Below are 16,111 nucleotides of genomic sequence, written 5' to 3'. Positions count from 1 at the left end.
CACAAGAGCAAAGAATATTCTCTGCATTCTCTGAGATTACTGCATTCTGTTATTCCTCACCTATCCCACCTCAGCAGAAAGTAGGCCTGTGTTTCCAGAAGTCTACTAAAGAACTTTATGAGGCTGGGGAAGATATTTGCTTCTTAGCAGCCCAGCTGGACTACCATGAGGCCTGTGGTCATCTGGCATGCCCCTATTGCAGTCAGGGAAAAATATCGGCGAGGGACGAGAGCCGATGACTAATCTGGACTTGGTTCTGACTTTTCCCTAATGTCCTATTGATTGGGTCATGGATCTTAGCAGGCTTGTTAAAGGGGCAGGAGAACAGCTCAAAGGCTCCTTCAAGGAAAAGATCCTCTCTGTCTTTGGCCTGAGCAGCTGACTGCAGTGCCAGCCCTCTTGCAGGAGCTCTGCTGCTTTGCACCCAGCTCTGGACCAGTGGCCAATACCCAGATCACTGCAGTTGCATTGGGAGTGCTACACATAACACAGATGCTTGGCAAGACTGGGCACCAGAGCCCAGACCCACCAAGCAATGTCTTGCTCACTAAGCAATGTCTTGCATGCTATGCAGTCTAGGAATGGAAGACAGGGCTCTGGAGACAAAATTTGGTCTTCATCCCCTCTAAACACACACAGTCCTTGATCTCTCCTACACACCCTTACTGACATGCCTTCTCCAAGATACCTTGAACTTCACTCATAAGAGTATAGACACATAGAAGCACAGACATACAAGAACATATTCATTTGGAGCCATCACTGGTTATCATTGGCTGTTGGTACTGTGTATGTTTATAACAGATCCCATAAATGTAGGAGGCTGTTTTTGGAAGAATGAATGAATAAATGGAAGAGGAAAGTGACAATGATCCAAACCACTTAAGAGGCAGAGATTGGAATCCTCCACAGTTGGAGGCCAGCCTAGGCAAAAAGAAAAAAAGAAAGAAAGGAAGGAAAGGAAAGGAAAGGAAGAAAGAAAGAAAAGTTACCAAGACCCTATCTCAGAAAGCAAGCTGAGCAAAATGGAATACACTAATGATTCCAGCTACATAGAAGGTATAGGTCTGAAGGAACATGGTCTAAGACTAGCCCAGAAAAAAGTGTGAGACCCTATCTGAAAGATAAACTAGAGCAAAAAAAAAAATAGGCCTGGAGGTTTGGTTCAAGTACAAAGCCCTGAGATCAACACCCAGTGTCCTGCACCCCCAAAAATGACAGGAATTTTACCAAGCATTTGGTGAACTGCTCCTTACAATTTCATCACAGCACTCTGAGATGAGACTACAATGTACAGCCCGAAAAACCAATCCTCCTCACTAGAACCAGAGGCTAAGTTTTATATTCTCTTTGACTAAGTAGGTCCCTAGGAGACTAAAGTTTCATATCAGGGCTTTGATTCACTCAATAACAATCAAATGTTATAAGAAAAATACTGCTTTTCAGGTTGAGTTTCACCCCAACAGCCACAAGACTATGTTGAAGGTTAAAAAACAAAAGTGTGGGAAGTGTGGGTTTTGTTGTTGTTTTTTACTAAACCCTCCCTTAAATCTTGCTATTGCTCTGATCTTCCAAAACCTGACAGTATAGTTGTTGCCAGGAACATTAATTCCAGGTACAAAATTAAAGAAGCAGCATCTTGAGAGCTTTTCCCATGGATGAACAGTGTTCCATAATCCCCCTGTTTAAAATACATGGGATCTTTCGATAGCCACTCAATTGCCAAAGAATTTCAGAGAAGTACTGGATGCCAAGCATTAAAGCAGTTGTCCCTGTCCTCTGAGAGCTTAGTCCAGTAAGAGAAATGAAAAGGATGAAAGTGACAACACAAGTGAACCATCAGAACCTTGGCACAGTTTTAGAATGTGGGTTCCAAGAGGGCAGGGACTGAGCTTGTCCTATCTTACTGCAATATTCCCTGAACAAGAGCAGTGCCTAGCACACAGCAGGTACCCAATCTGTGCAGAGTGAATACATGTAGTATGCCACAATGCACATATTTTGATGATAGAACATTTGCACAAAGATGGTTGCAGCTAGCATTCGTTAAGCATGCTGAGCACTGTACGAGGCACTTGCCAAAGGCAACCTGGTTATTGTAATCACAATGAATTCATTCCCATACTGAAGTCTGTATCATTTCCATTTTGGAGATAAGCAAACTAATGTGCAGAACTAGAAGGTCAAGACCTACTGGGCACATGGTAGCTGGGGAGTGCCTCCCAAAGGGGGGAATGAAGTGGAGAGATGGAAGAAAGACTAAAGTAGAAGGAACTTAGTGCAAACACTAGAGCAGTAGGTCTTTTCCCAGGGATGCAAGGGACTAAGGTCCTCCCTACTCCTTGGACAGGAACACTTCAAAGGTAACAAACACTGGTAACATGGCAGAGTACATTTAAGTAGAGCAGTCCCTACATTGTTCAGGTGGAATGACCCAATTCCAACCCACTTTAAAATCAGAATAAGCCCCAGGCCCTGCCACTTACAGAGGTGAGTTATGAGGAGACAGGGAGAAGGGGCAACTCTCAAGCCTACCTGTGGGTCTTCTCTGAGAGCAGCCTCCATGTCCAACACACACAAAGGTGTGAGTCAAGTGGCTTGCCAATTAATCCTTAAGAACGTCTTCATAGTCCCATCCCCATGGTCCACACTCCCAATCCTATGTGGTTACATGAATGTAAGAAACTACAAGAAGCCAATTCTAGTCCATAGGATCATGACCCACAACGTTCTGAATAGGATAAAGAAAATGTTACTCCTTCCATTTGCCCTCATGGGTCAAGACTAATCTGTTTTAATCTTGGCAATAAATATTGATTGAGCATCAGCTGTCTACAAGGCACTGTGCTTTATGTCCTTGGAATGCAAGGGCAATCAATACATTCTATTGGAGGCAGACAGGCAAGAAAATACAAAATAAGAACAGAAGAACATTTCATACAGTGGTGGGTACTGTGAAAAATGAAGAAGATGATGACAGAAAGAGTGAATGGGAAGGCAGGGATTCTTGAAAGCCTCTGAGCTAAAATCAGAGTGAAGGGGAGGAGCCATTCTCAGCAGAGCAGGGAAAATGGGAAAACAGCAAGAACAAAACCCTTGAGATGGAAATCAATTTGGTGTGTTTGGGGCTAGGAAAGCCATGTGGTTAGGGCTTCACGATGAGCAGAACGTGAAACAGAAAAGTATGGGTGAGACAGGGATAAGCCAAATCACATATAATCTTGTAGGACACTGAAAAGACAGAAGGCTGCAAAGTGGAATGAGATGCCATTACAACTTTCACACACTAGAGTAACAAATTAATATTTTCCTTAAAAGGTTCACTCAGGATTTAATTTAAAAAAAATCCTTGCCATGCACTGGTGGCTCATGCATGTAATCCTAGCTACTCAAGAGGGTGAGATCTGAAGATCGTGGTTCAAAGCCAGCCCAGAGAGGAAAGTCCATGGGACTCTTATTGCCAATAAACTACTCAGAAAAAGCAGGAAGTAGCACTGTGGCTCAAGTGGAAGAGCACTAGCCTTGAGCAAAAGAAGCTCTGGGACAGCACTCAGGCCCAGCCAAAAAAATTCCACTGGCCACAGTGGCTTATGTCTGTAATTCTAGCAATTCAGGGGACAGAGAATAGGAGGATCACAGTTTGAGGCCAACCTTGGCACACACACACAAAAAAAAACAACGCTTGCAAGAACCCTTCTCAACCAACTTAATACATGCTTGTCTGCCGGGCTTCGCTCTATCCCTCCCCATCCACGTGGGGAGGGGTACTGGGCTTATCTATCTCTTCCGTGTGGGATCCATACTCACTCTCACGTAGGGATTAGACACAGAAGCGGGGTCCCGGGTTAGCCTCCATTAGCGTGTGGTTGCGAAACGCCATGCTCACCAGACGTCTGATTTATTCAAATGTGGAGCCACAGATATACCCCCAAAGGCGGGCATAGGAGAGGGACTACAGGTTGGCCACGAGGACTGTCCATCAAGTGATGTCAGGGGACTTCCTTTGTGGGCAGAGGCCCAGCCCCCCAAGGACTGGGTTCTGAGGTCCCTGGCCATCAGCCATGCACTCACCCCAGGGGCTGGGGGCTTCTCTTCCTGTTAAAGGCAGAAGGGGAGGGGACAGGCTAAAGCCAGCTGTAGCCTCTTAAAGGCACAGCTGTCCCCAACACTTGTCATCCCAGTTACACAGTAAATATAAATAGTATGACAGTGGTCCAGGACAGCTTGGACATAAATGTAAGACCTTATTCAGAAAAAAGAAAGCAAAAAGGACTGGAGGTGTGGGCTAAGTGGTATAGTGTCTGCTTAACAAGCATAGGATTCTTAATTCAAACTCAAATGTTCTGGGGTTTGGGGGTTTTTCTTTTTACCTGTCCTGGGCCTTGAACTCAGGGCCTGAGCACTGTTCCTGGCTTCTTTTTGCTCAAGGTTAGCACTCAACCACTTGAGCCATAGCACCAATTCTGGCTTTTCTGTTTATGTGGTGCTGAGGAATTGAACCCAGGGCTTTCTGCATACAAGGCAAGCACTCTAGCACTAAGCCACATTTCCAGTCCCCAAACTCAAATAGTTCAAAAAATTAAAAAAGAAAACAAAATAAGAAAAATATAGGCTGGCCTTCATTTTACCTGGGGCACCATCTGATCGAAATAGAGTTCATAAACATGCCAACATCCAGCAGGGTGCAAACAAACAGTAAGCAGCTACAGATACTTCTAAGAATGTGCTACAATAGATAGTGCCACATTTCCTTATTCTTTTCTTCACACTCCAACTACCCTCTTCTTCAACTCCCCCACCACAGTAATGGGGCTTCAACTTTTCTCAGACCAATTTTCCAAAACCCAATTTCTCCTCACTCAACTCTTTTTCCCTTTATGAATAAGGGTGAAAAATAAGGCATTATGCCAATGACTCAAAAATCTTACCTCCTAAAAAAAAAACCAAAAAAAAACCCAACAAAACCAAGTGCTAAGGAAGTTGAATTTCACGGTAGCAACATAAACACCTTCTAAACATTTAGATTCTAGCACTGATCTGAAAATACCATGATAGAAAGCAACAATTTATGTCCAGCATTGGGCACTACCACCTCTGCTGACCACTTGGCTGGTCTGAGGTGGTGAGTGATGCCAGCCTTCAGGATGATGCACAAATCAAGACGTTTCGAAAGACTGGTTGGCTGGACAGTCATTCACTAAACAAGCATACCAGGAGAACATTTTCTCAGCAACCAACATACTAAAGACCATCCACGTGAGGCTATATTTGTGACAAACCATGCCAAAAATTTGGGCTAATCTGACTCTGCTATTCATAAATTCCCCCCTCATGTCAAAGCACATGTGTTTCGAAGCAAAAAAAAAAAAACCTAAGTCAATTTTAGACATTGTAACTTGGAGACCATCTGGAGTTGCTGGAACAGTAAGAAACCACCACATCCCCTGCCCTCAAATGTCCATTGTAACTAGGGCAGTATGTTTAGGCCCATGATAGTTTAGGTGTCCTCTACTCCCTAAGGAAATCCCCACCTCCACCCTACCGAGCGCCAAGGAAAGCTTCCCTTCCCACCCAAGAAAGCTATTTGGTTTCTCAGTGAACCCTAGTGGAGAGCCGTCAATGTTGTATAGAGCTGGCACTTGAATCTCACATCCAAGGCTGGGTGGGTTCTTTGCTTTGCCATTGCTTTAGAACTGTACCCCCTAAATTCCCTTACCAAAACAGAGGTGGGAAACCCATCCCTGGGCCCAACGAGTTCCATGAAAGAAAGAAAGGGGTGGGGATGGGGGAAAATCCCCTCTTCCTAACAATCTTGTGTTCACAGCATCTCCAGTTTTGGAAGAGACCCACCAGAATCTTCCTTATGTAACCTTAATAGATGTTGCTGCTGGCACCCAGCAGGGCCGCTTCTGGGGACACTGGCCCAGATCTAGCCCGTTTTCACCATGATGAGAGCAGACGGGGTCCTTGTTGCTTCCCAGGGCCTGGCTATTCTGGACCGTGGGGCCTCTGTCCCCCTCCCTTACCTGGCGGCCATTCAGAGCTTATCTCATCTTCTAAAGGAGCTGGATCTCCCCTTGGGGAGCTCCCCCCTCCCCCCAGCTTGGTCTCAGGACCAAGCCTACAGCAACGCCAAACCATCCCCTGTGCCTTCCCTTCCCTGCCACCCCTCCCCGCTAGCCTCTTGCCACCACCAGAAAGCGTGAAGAAACCCAGCCAGGACAGCGATCTCAAATCTCGTACAGTCACAGTCCCTGGAAGCAAACACGGCGGGAGGGGCAGGCCGATGAGGCCCAGCACTCTCCCCGCCCCCCACCCCCCCCCCCACCCCGACCTGGCCTCGGACCGCGGCGCAGGGGCTGGGAAGGGACCTCGGGAGACTGACTGGGTGTCGACGGCTCCAGCACCAGGCGAGCAAACACCTGTGTCCAGGAAGATGGGCGGCCGCGGGGAGAAGGGAGTCCCGAGGAGAGGAAGGGAGTGGAGAGGCCAGGAGGACGCGGGGCCGGGGGCAGCTGGGGACGCAGGTGAACAGTGCGTCACACTCGGGCGCTAGGCAACCGGAGCCGGGACCGGCCAGCCGCGAAGGGAGAAGGGGCTCCGGGTCTGAAAGTTCGGGGAGAAGGGGTCTCGTGCGCGAGGGGAGCCCCCGGGGGGGCGCCGGGGTCCTCGCCGGCGGGCGGCCAGCGGGCCCCATCACTTACGCGCCCCGAGGACGCAGCCGAGCCCCGCGGGCGCGCACGGCCCCGGCGGGCAGCCGGCGACTGACCTACCTGCCCACCGTCTGGTTGGCCAGCTGGCGCATGCGGTTGAACTGCTTCTTCATGGTGGTCCCCGCTGCCTCGCTCGTCCGGGAGCTGGGGGAGGACGGAGCAGCCCGGAGCCCGCCGCAGGGTTACATGGCTCCCGCGCGGAGCCTTCGGGCGGCGGCGGCACTGCGGAGCCTCCGGGAGCCGCCTGGCCCGCGCGCCGCTCCCTCCCGAGGGCACCACCGCCTAGTTCTTCTCCCGTTCTGTCTCCCGTCGCATCCTGCTCAGGCGCGGCGCGGCGCCCTCATAGCGTCGCCCCGGGGCCGCCCTCGGTGGCTGCCGGGTCCGCCCGGGCTGCAACCCCGCAGCCCCCCAGCCCCAGCCCGGCGCGCGGACCCGGGAGTCTCCGCAGGCTCGCTGGCCGGCTGACTGGCCAGGAGGTCCTTGTGCGCCTGTGCGGAGGCACGGCGCATGCTGGGACTTGTAGTTTTTCCACATATACCCACCTTTCCTCCATCCAAAGTTTGAAAGGATACTGGAGTGCAGAGGTGGGAGAGGGAAGCATAGCCACCACTTTTACACTTTACCGCGACGGTACAAATCTGTGTAATTCTGTTAAAAAAACAAACAACAATAGTGAAACCAGGAATGCAACAATGAATAAGGAAAGTGAGGAGCATTTATCTGTCTCTTATTGCATCTTCAGTGAGCCTCAGACCGCACTGGCTGGGTTGTTAGGAGAAAGGACTATAGTAACAGGTCCATGACTCATGAAATTGTGCAATGTCACCTAACCCTTGGAGAGGTCCAGGATTATGCTAGAGGCACAAGGAAGGATGGCATATTTTGAACCAGGTATAGCAAGCTTCTCAGAGTGTCATCCTTAAAAACCAGGCCCCAGTAACTCTTGCCTATAATCCTAGCTACTCAGGAGGCAGAGATCTGAGGATCATGGTTTGAAGCCATCCAGGCAACAAAAGTCCATGAGACTCCCCTCCACATAACCACCCAAAAGCTAGAAGTAGAGCTGTGGCTCAAGAGTGTCAGTCTTGAGTGAAAAAGCAAAGGGACAGGTCCTAGTTTATGAGTTCAAGCCCCAGTAACCATACACATACAAAAAGAAAGCAAAGAAAATGGAAAAACAAGTGTCTTCCCAAATTTTCCCAAGTCCAATAAGTAAGCAAAGGCAATAAACAAGATAAATGTAGGCATAATAGCATCCTATCAACTGGCCCAAGCTGACAGAGACAGCTTTTTTCTATGGCATAGATTCTTGTCTCAAAGCTATTCATTCCCACCTCCTATCTACTACCAGAAGGTCGAGGCACAAGAGCATGGCAGCCCATTGGCCTCCTTGCAGAAAGTCAGGGGCTTTCTCAAGATAGGTACTGCAGTTAAATATTATCATTGAATACCATGTAGAGCAGTATTGCTGAGTGGTAAGAACTTTAGGTCAAACAGATATAGTAGGTTCTTATATTCGAATTTCACATCCTACTATATAATTTCACAGAAATTACTTAGCCTGGCTAAGCTTCATATTCCTCATTTCTAATGGAGAAATAATGGTGGCATCTGTTAGGTAGAAAATTTAAATCAAATTGCATATAAATTACTATGTGCATTATGTCATATCCATCTACTGGGAGCAAAGCTCTGGTGGTTGGTAGCATAATAAGGAAAGAAATCCTAATCCCACCACAGAATTCCGACTATGATAGCTGAAAGACCTTTTTTTTTCAAAATGGGATATTTTGCATATGTTATTGATTGTCAAAGATGTCCTAAATATGGCTGTAAGTGTCTTTTGCTGACCAGCTGAAAAAATAATGGTTTGAGGCATGTCTTGGCTGAATGAACTTGTAATCTTTCATTAATGGTGAATTTAGCCTCCGCTTATTAGTTCACAGAGCTCTAGCTAATTATCAAGTAGATGCATTGTTTGCTTTTTACTAACAGTATATGCCTATGATGTTAATGGAATACTTATACAAACACATTGTTTCCATTTTGTATTTTTTAAGAGATAGTATTTTTAAAGATAGATTAAAATAGTACAACATGAGTTTATGGTATAAATAATACTCTAACAACACTATATCTTATAATATTTAGACCTGAATTATCCTATACATTAGCTGTCAGCCACAATTGGATGACTTAACAGCAAATAGTGCTTTTTCTACTTCCTATTCCAGGGGAGGATTACAGTGCAAAAATAAAAATGGATATCAAAGCCATTCTTTTCAATTTTCAAGGGAGATTTCAGAGACATGTGCAAGACAGTAGTTTTTAAAGAGGTTGAGTATTAAGAATATGAATTGGGATCTGGGATCCAGTGACTCATGCCTGTAATCCTTGTTACTCAAGAGGCAAAGATCTAGAGGATAGCAGTTCAAACCTAGGCTTGAGCAGAAAAATCCACCACTGCATCCCATATCCAAAAATAACTAGCAAAACTATAGCTGGAGGTATAGCTTAAGTGGTAGAATATAACTGAAGAAGGCCAAGCAAACCTCAGTAAGTCAAATTCTAGTACCCAATATGGAATTAGAATTTAGATCATAAAGATTGTAATATCCTTTTTTTTTTTTTTTTTTTTTTGGCCAGTCCTGGGCCTTGGACTCCGGGCCTGAGCACTGTCCCTGGCTTCTTCCCGCTCAAGGCTAGCACTCGGCCACTTGAGCCACAGCGCCGCTTCTGGCCGTTTTCTGTATATGTGGTGCTGGGGAATCGAACCTAGGGCCTCGTGTATCCGAGGCAGGCACTCGTGCCACTAGGCTATATCCCCAGCCCCTGTAATATCTTATTCTAAGGAATGCATTGGCTGTGGGATGTTGAAGATGGTGATGGGAAAGAGAGAAAGAAAGAGAAACAGGAGAAAGGAAGGAGGGGGAAAAGAGAGAGGGAGGGAAAGGAGAAAGAAAGGGAGAAGGACAGGGAGAGAAGAAGAGAAAGGAATTATGTGTGTAAATTGTCCCGCCATTTTTCTACTTAACCTGGCAAGGTTTTACCTCACCTTTCCTCTGAGATCAACACCAGTCCTGTGATTACCTTAAGACAGTGAATAGGCACAGGATATTCTCTCTGTCTTTTTCAGTCACCATAATACCAGTGGTGAGTTGCTTAGGGACTGGTGTGGAGCAGAGTTGTGACCATCCACTGGAAATGAAAAAAGTAACCTTGGCTGTACTAACTCAGAGTTTGGGGAACTGTTTGTTATTGTGACAGAATTGAATCTGTGTTGACTGCTGATTGGCCATCTCTGGGAAACTGGCTCGTCCCTTTCGACAGTCTTGGATCAGGCAAGCTAGAGGCAGATGATGGATTGGGGCATAGTGGACAGATTGCCCTACGCTTCTTGGAAAGCTAGGAGTGATAAAACACAAAGAAATCCTCTGTCTTCCAAGACTCAAGAATAGAAAAATTGGAGTGCTTGTGATGCTGTCACTATAGCCCTGAGCAGCCTCAGACATCCTTGCACCGGAGCCACATGCAGTCGTTTGATATCTATGTATGTGTGGTGCCACAAGGATCTACAAAAGTACTCAGGCATAAAGAATGAAGAAAACTAGAATAAGCAGAAGGCAGCAATGATCAAGATGTAAAATTAAAAAGGCAGAAATATCTCAAATTTAATTTCTGCCACCTAGAAAATGTGAGTAAAAAGTTAACTTGATTTGCAAAACAAAAGAGAGAAGAAGGAAGGAAAATAGAGAAAGAAATTGTCTTTCTCATATACTCAACTTTGACCCACAGGAGGGCTTCCCTTCCCTGTACCTACTGATCTCCTTCCCCTTTGGCAATGTGACTTGCTGTGGTCAACAAAGTATGTGGTTCTTACTTGCCTCAACAATTTTGTCTATCTGAAATTACTTAGAAATCTGACATCCAGCTGAAGCTGCTCTGAATATAAGGATTATAGCAGCTGCTCTATCAAACACCAGAGCTGGGAGCTACATGTGGTTACTCGAGCTTAATTTTCAATTGAATTAAATAAAATTTAAAAGCCAACTACAATTACCCACATTTCAAGCATACAAGAACAGAAAGTTCCATTGGATGGGGCCTCTCTGAAGAATAAGATTAGGAGAATATTAGAGGATGAACAATACCAAAATGCATGGCATTCATGAATGGAGATAGCAAAGCAAAAGTTACTGAAAGCTATATAATAGTGGGTAGTGACGAAGCCCCGGGTTCAACTCCTTAGCACCATATAAACAGAAAAAGCTGGAAGTGGTGCTGTGGCTCAAGAGGTAGAGTGCTAGCCTTGAGCAAAAAGAAGCCAAGGACAGTGCTCAGGCCCTGAGTTCAAGCCCCAGGACTGGTAAAACAGCAACAACAAAAATCTAATAGTGGGTAGTGGAAACGGAGCAAGTGAGAGTAATCCACGGGTCAATCTGATTAAAATACTCTGTGTGTGTGTGTGTGTGTGTGTGAGAGAGAGAGAGAGAGAGAGAGAGAGAGAGAGAGAAATACTACAGAGATCTCTTTCAACAATTACCATACACTAAGGAAAAAGAATGATAGGAATGTAAAAGAATGTCTGGCGTGTTGATCTAAGTGGGAAGGGAAAGAGTAAACAGAAGTTAAAGGATTAGCTCAAAATGCTTGCACACATGTGAAAAATGGAACAGTGAAGATTGTTGAGATTGGTTTGGGAAAGTGCGAAGAAAACAAGGGACATTATATTTGTAAATAGAAATGTCAGAATGAAACACCCATGAACAGCTAATTGATGCTACTAAACACTGTGGGGGTGGGGGGGAGAAGGGGGAAAGAGTAAAACTTGGACTATAGGACTTAGTAAAATAAGAGAAAACTAAAGAAATCAGGTAATTACCTCTCCAGGCCCTGCTTGCCTCATTTGCTACATGGGGATTTGATACAAGAATTCTTAACTGGAATTCCTATCACGTCCATAACCACAGGTACCAAACTTGCACCGTGGCTGTTGTTCCCAAAGCATCTTTGGAACAAGCTGATAGATGATGTCACCTACTACATACATAACCAGATACACCACTAACTCCAGTGTGTCAGCCTTTCTTGGATTTATAGCTTTACAACCTCATCATGAGAGAAGATCTCATTGAATAACCTCGTGTTTGGTCATGATACCTTAGTGGCATGGTCTTCCTTAAGAGCGTTTTCTTCTTTTAAATAAAATTATTGTAAAGATGATTTACAGTTATATAAGTCAGGTAATGAGTGTTGTAGGGAGTACTGCTGACTCCATATTGACTAGGGAAACATGGTAGGAAATGTTGGGGAAAGTAGATTAGGTCAACCTGACCCCAAAAGTCTGCTTCTGTAAATGGCTTGCTTAACTTGTATTTTGCTTGCTCTACCCCCTGCGTTAACCTCCTACATCTGTGCCATGATTCTTTCACTTGTTTGTTCCTTTGCTGTACCCACTACATCAACCCCCTACATCTGTGTTTTACCTTTATAAACCCCAATTTGAGGACTGCTCGGGGCCACACTGTTAGCGCCGAGTCTGCACTGTGTCTTTGGCCGGTTAGCCAGCTTTTCAATGTCACAGTTTCATCTCGCGAGTCTGTGCTGCATCCCTGTCCCATCAGTTCTCTTTTTGCTTCCCCAATAAATCCATCTTTTCCCTTGACACTGTCTCTGAGTGGTGGACTCTTAGAGGGACAGGGATTCCCCTCCCTCGAATCTGGTAATAAGGAGTACATTTCTTTTTGGGCAGTGTCATCTCCTTCCTGGCTTTCTCTCACTTTTTCCCTCCTGAACCACCCCCCTACAAGTTATATAGTTCATTTTCAACATAGTGTCTAGTGAGTATCACTGATGAATTAGTTCACCCCTTTTTTTTCCTTTTTTATTCATTTATTTATTTTTACTTTCTTATTGTCAAAGTAATGTACAGAGAAGTTACAGTTTCATACATTAGGCCTTGGGTACATTTCTTGTACTGTTTGTTACCTCCTTCCTCATTCCCCCCTCCCCCCTCCCCCATTCCTTCTCCCCCCATAGGTTGTTCAGTTGGTTTACACCAAATGGTTTTGCAAGTATTGCTTTTGGAGTCATTTGTCTTTTTATCCTTTGTCTCTCAGTTTTGTTATTCCCTTTCACTTCCATAGTTCTAATACCAATATATACAGTATCCAGTGTACTCAAATGAGATAGAGTAATAGCACGGGGACAACCACAGGAAAGCGATACAAGAGGATCATCAACAATAGAAGCTATGGTTTCACATGGCATTTTGAAAGTGATTAGAACGGTGACATAACAGTTGTGAGGAAATGAGAATGGCCAAGAAACATATGAAAAAGTGCTCTATATCACTGGCCATAAAAGAAATGCAAATCAAAACAACATTGAGATTCCACTTCACCCCAGTAAGAATGTCCTATATCAAGAAAACTAACTAATAAATGTTGGAGGGGATGTGGCCAAAAGGGAACCCTACTTCATTGTTGGTGGGAATGTAAACTGGTTCAGCCACTCTGGAAAACGGTATGGAGATTCCTCACAAGGCTAAATATAGAGCTCCCCTATGACCCAGCAGCCCCACTTTTGGGCATTTCCCCAAAAGACCACAAACAAGAACACACTAAAACCACCAGCACAACAATGTTCATTGCAGCCAATTTGTCATAGCTAAAATATGGAACCAACCCAGATGCCCCTCAGTAGACAAATGGATCAGGAAAATGTGGTACATATACACAGTGGAATTTTACGCCTCTATCAGAAAGAATGACATTGCTCCATTAGTAAGGAAATGGAAGACTTGGAAAAAATTATACTAAGTGAAGTGAGCCAGACCCAAAGAAACATGGACTCTATGTTCTCCCTCATAGGGAATAATTAGCAGAGGATCACAAGAGCCCAACAGCTATACCCTTATGAACATATAAGATGATACTAAGTGAAATGAACTACATGTTAGTTTACCCTTTGTCCCACTGTTACTGAGCTTCCCCTTACCTCCCCAAATCAGACAGACAAACATACAAGGCAAAGGTATAGAATTTTTTTTAAAAGAAACTCTAGGAGAAAAACAGAAGAAAAAACACAAAAAAGTAAAACTTTAAAAACCTCTTGTTTTCATTTCATGGAGTTTATTTTGATAAGTATTGTTTTATGTGATCATATGCACATAGCTATTGAGCCCTTGTGATGCTCTCCTAAGAATATTCTCCTTTGGTCTCACTGTGTAAATGTTTAGATTGCTGTTTAATTTATCATGCCCTTTTTCATCTTGTATTGTCCATTGGGTTTACTTGTAGATCTGCAGGCACCTCTATAAACTTTTTCTTGTCTTATTACAAGTAGTAACTTGTCTCACCTCTTGCTTTCCAGGATACACACTCATGGAGCACACCTGATCCACACCACTGCAGAAATCACAGGAGGAGTTGAAGCATTTTCTAGCAGTTATTTTTTAAAGCTAAGGAAAATGAATATGTGTAAGATGCTGTGGAAGAGCGTAAAAGAATACCTTTGAAGTCTCATATTTAATGATTGTAGAATCATTATTATTGTATATTGTATTATTGTATAATAAAAATTGCTCTGAGTACTCTAAAATTAGGCAGGAAGTATGAATAGACAAGAACATCAGATAAACAGAAAAGATTGTTAGAGAACAACAGTTCTCAGAGTACTCTGGCCCAGATGGTTCTATGAGAAACAAGATTCAGATGATTTGAATACTTTTCTTTAAGGATTCAAAATATTTTAAAGTATTCCTCATCCCAGAAACAAAGAAAGAGGAAGCAACCCATCTCACAAAACTGACCTAATCATGTTAGGTCAGTTAAAACAGATAAAAACAACATAAAACAAGTCATTATCACCTACCAGATTAATACAAAAATTATTAATAGAACATTACTAAACAAAATCCAACAGAATGTATAACCCTTCTGGTAATTGTGAAGAAATGTCTGAATATTTCAGATGGATCAAAAAAGTGAAATATATATATATATATATATATATATATATATATATATATATATATATATATATATATATACACACACACACACATAGTCATGGGGCTTGAAGTGAGGGCGTAGGCGCTATCCCTGAGCTCTTTTGCTCAAGGCTTATGCTCTGCCACTTTGAGCCTCAGCTCCACTTCCAGTTTTCTGGTGGTTAATTGGAGATAAGAGTCTCAGGGAACTTTCCTGCCCTGGATGGCTTTGAATGGTGATCCTCAGATCTCAGCCTCCTGAGTAGCTAGGATTACAGGCATGAGCCACCAGTGCCTGGTTACCATTTATATTTTTACTAAACAAGATAATAGTGTGAATCTATAAATGTGTTTCAAAAACAGAACCATGACTTGTTAGGTAAATATCTTCCTTGTTGTTTTTTATTCTAAATATTCCTGTAGTCAGTATGTTGGTGATTAAAACTTTACTCTCATACTTCTTTGTCTAAGACCAAAACTATTACTGAAACTTCTGCATCAAAATATATCATGTTTTCAATTTTCTTTTTTTTTTTTTTTTTTTTTTCTCAAATTTTTATTATCAAACTGACGTACAGAGAGGTTACAGTGTCATACGTTGGGCATTGGATACATTTCTTGTACTGTTTGTTGCCTTGTCCCTCATGCCCCCCTCCCTCCCCCCTTTCCCTCCCCCCCCCAGTTGTTCAGTTCACTTACAGCAAACAGTTTTACAAGTATTGCTTTTGTAGTTATTTCTCTTTTTTTACCCTGTGTCTCTCGAATTTGGTATTCCCTTTGAATTTCCTACTTCCAATATCAGTAAACACGGTTTCCAATATACTCAGATAAGATTACAGAGATAGTGTAGGTACAAACATAGGAAGGTGATACAAAACATCATCAATAATAGAAACTACACATACACATAGGACATTGAAAGTAGTTATAACTGTGATATTTCTTGTATCAAGAAATTATCATCTACCTAAAAGATTTTGCAAGCTCACCTAAAATGCATATGCTGTTTTACTAACACTTCACCTATACTGGGTATCACCACTTTTAATAATCTGTGATAAATGCTTTGCATCCTATATACTTGCATATAAATATAAAATTATGTATACACACATATGTATACATATATCTATAAGAAATACAGTGTACATCTCTTTTAATTTGCATTTGTTTCAGAACATTAAACATGTTCTCAGGCTGGTCACTGGTGGCAAATGATGGTGCAGGTGATTTCTTAGCAAGGAGAAGCCTAGCTAGGTAAAGTTTATTATGTGGTTCCCTCTTGGGGAAATTAAACTGAGACAAGCCGCCTCTCACCAGCTCAACCACCAAACCACACCTATCTCTGTGAGAGTGAAAAAAGAGAAAGAGGATGCTAGTTCTGTAAAATAGATGCTAGATGATC

At 43.6% G+C, this 16,111-nt stretch overlaps 1 protein-coding gene across 3 annotated transcripts in view; it reads right to left on the bottom strand.

Moving 5' to 3' along the window:
- Arhgap44 (Rho GTPase activating protein 44) overlaps nucleotides 1-7,162 on the bottom strand; it is a 197,939-nt gene extending 190,777 nt beyond the window's left edge. For all 3 annotated transcript variants that reach the window (XM_048366672.1, XM_048366674.1, XM_048366673.1), the window contains exon 1: nucleotides 6,774-7,162. In XM_048366672.1, coding sequence (XP_048222629.1) covers nucleotides 6,774-6,826 — 53 coding nt within the window. In that variant the 5' untranslated portion in view covers nucleotides 6,827-7,162. The remainder of the gene's footprint in view (nucleotides 1-6,773) is intronic.
- Between the last annotated feature and the right edge of the window lie 8,949 nt (nucleotides 7,163-16,111).

Source organism: Perognathus longimembris, chromosome 17 (genome assembly GCF_023159225.1).
Source record: "Perognathus longimembris pacificus isolate PPM17 chromosome 17, ASM2315922v1, whole genome shotgun sequence".
Classification (NCBI taxonomy): Eukaryota; Metazoa; Chordata; class Mammalia; order Rodentia; family Heteromyidae; genus Perognathus; species Perognathus longimembris.
Note: the sequence above shows the minus strand (reverse complement) of the source record. Positions and strands in the feature narration are given on the sequence as shown.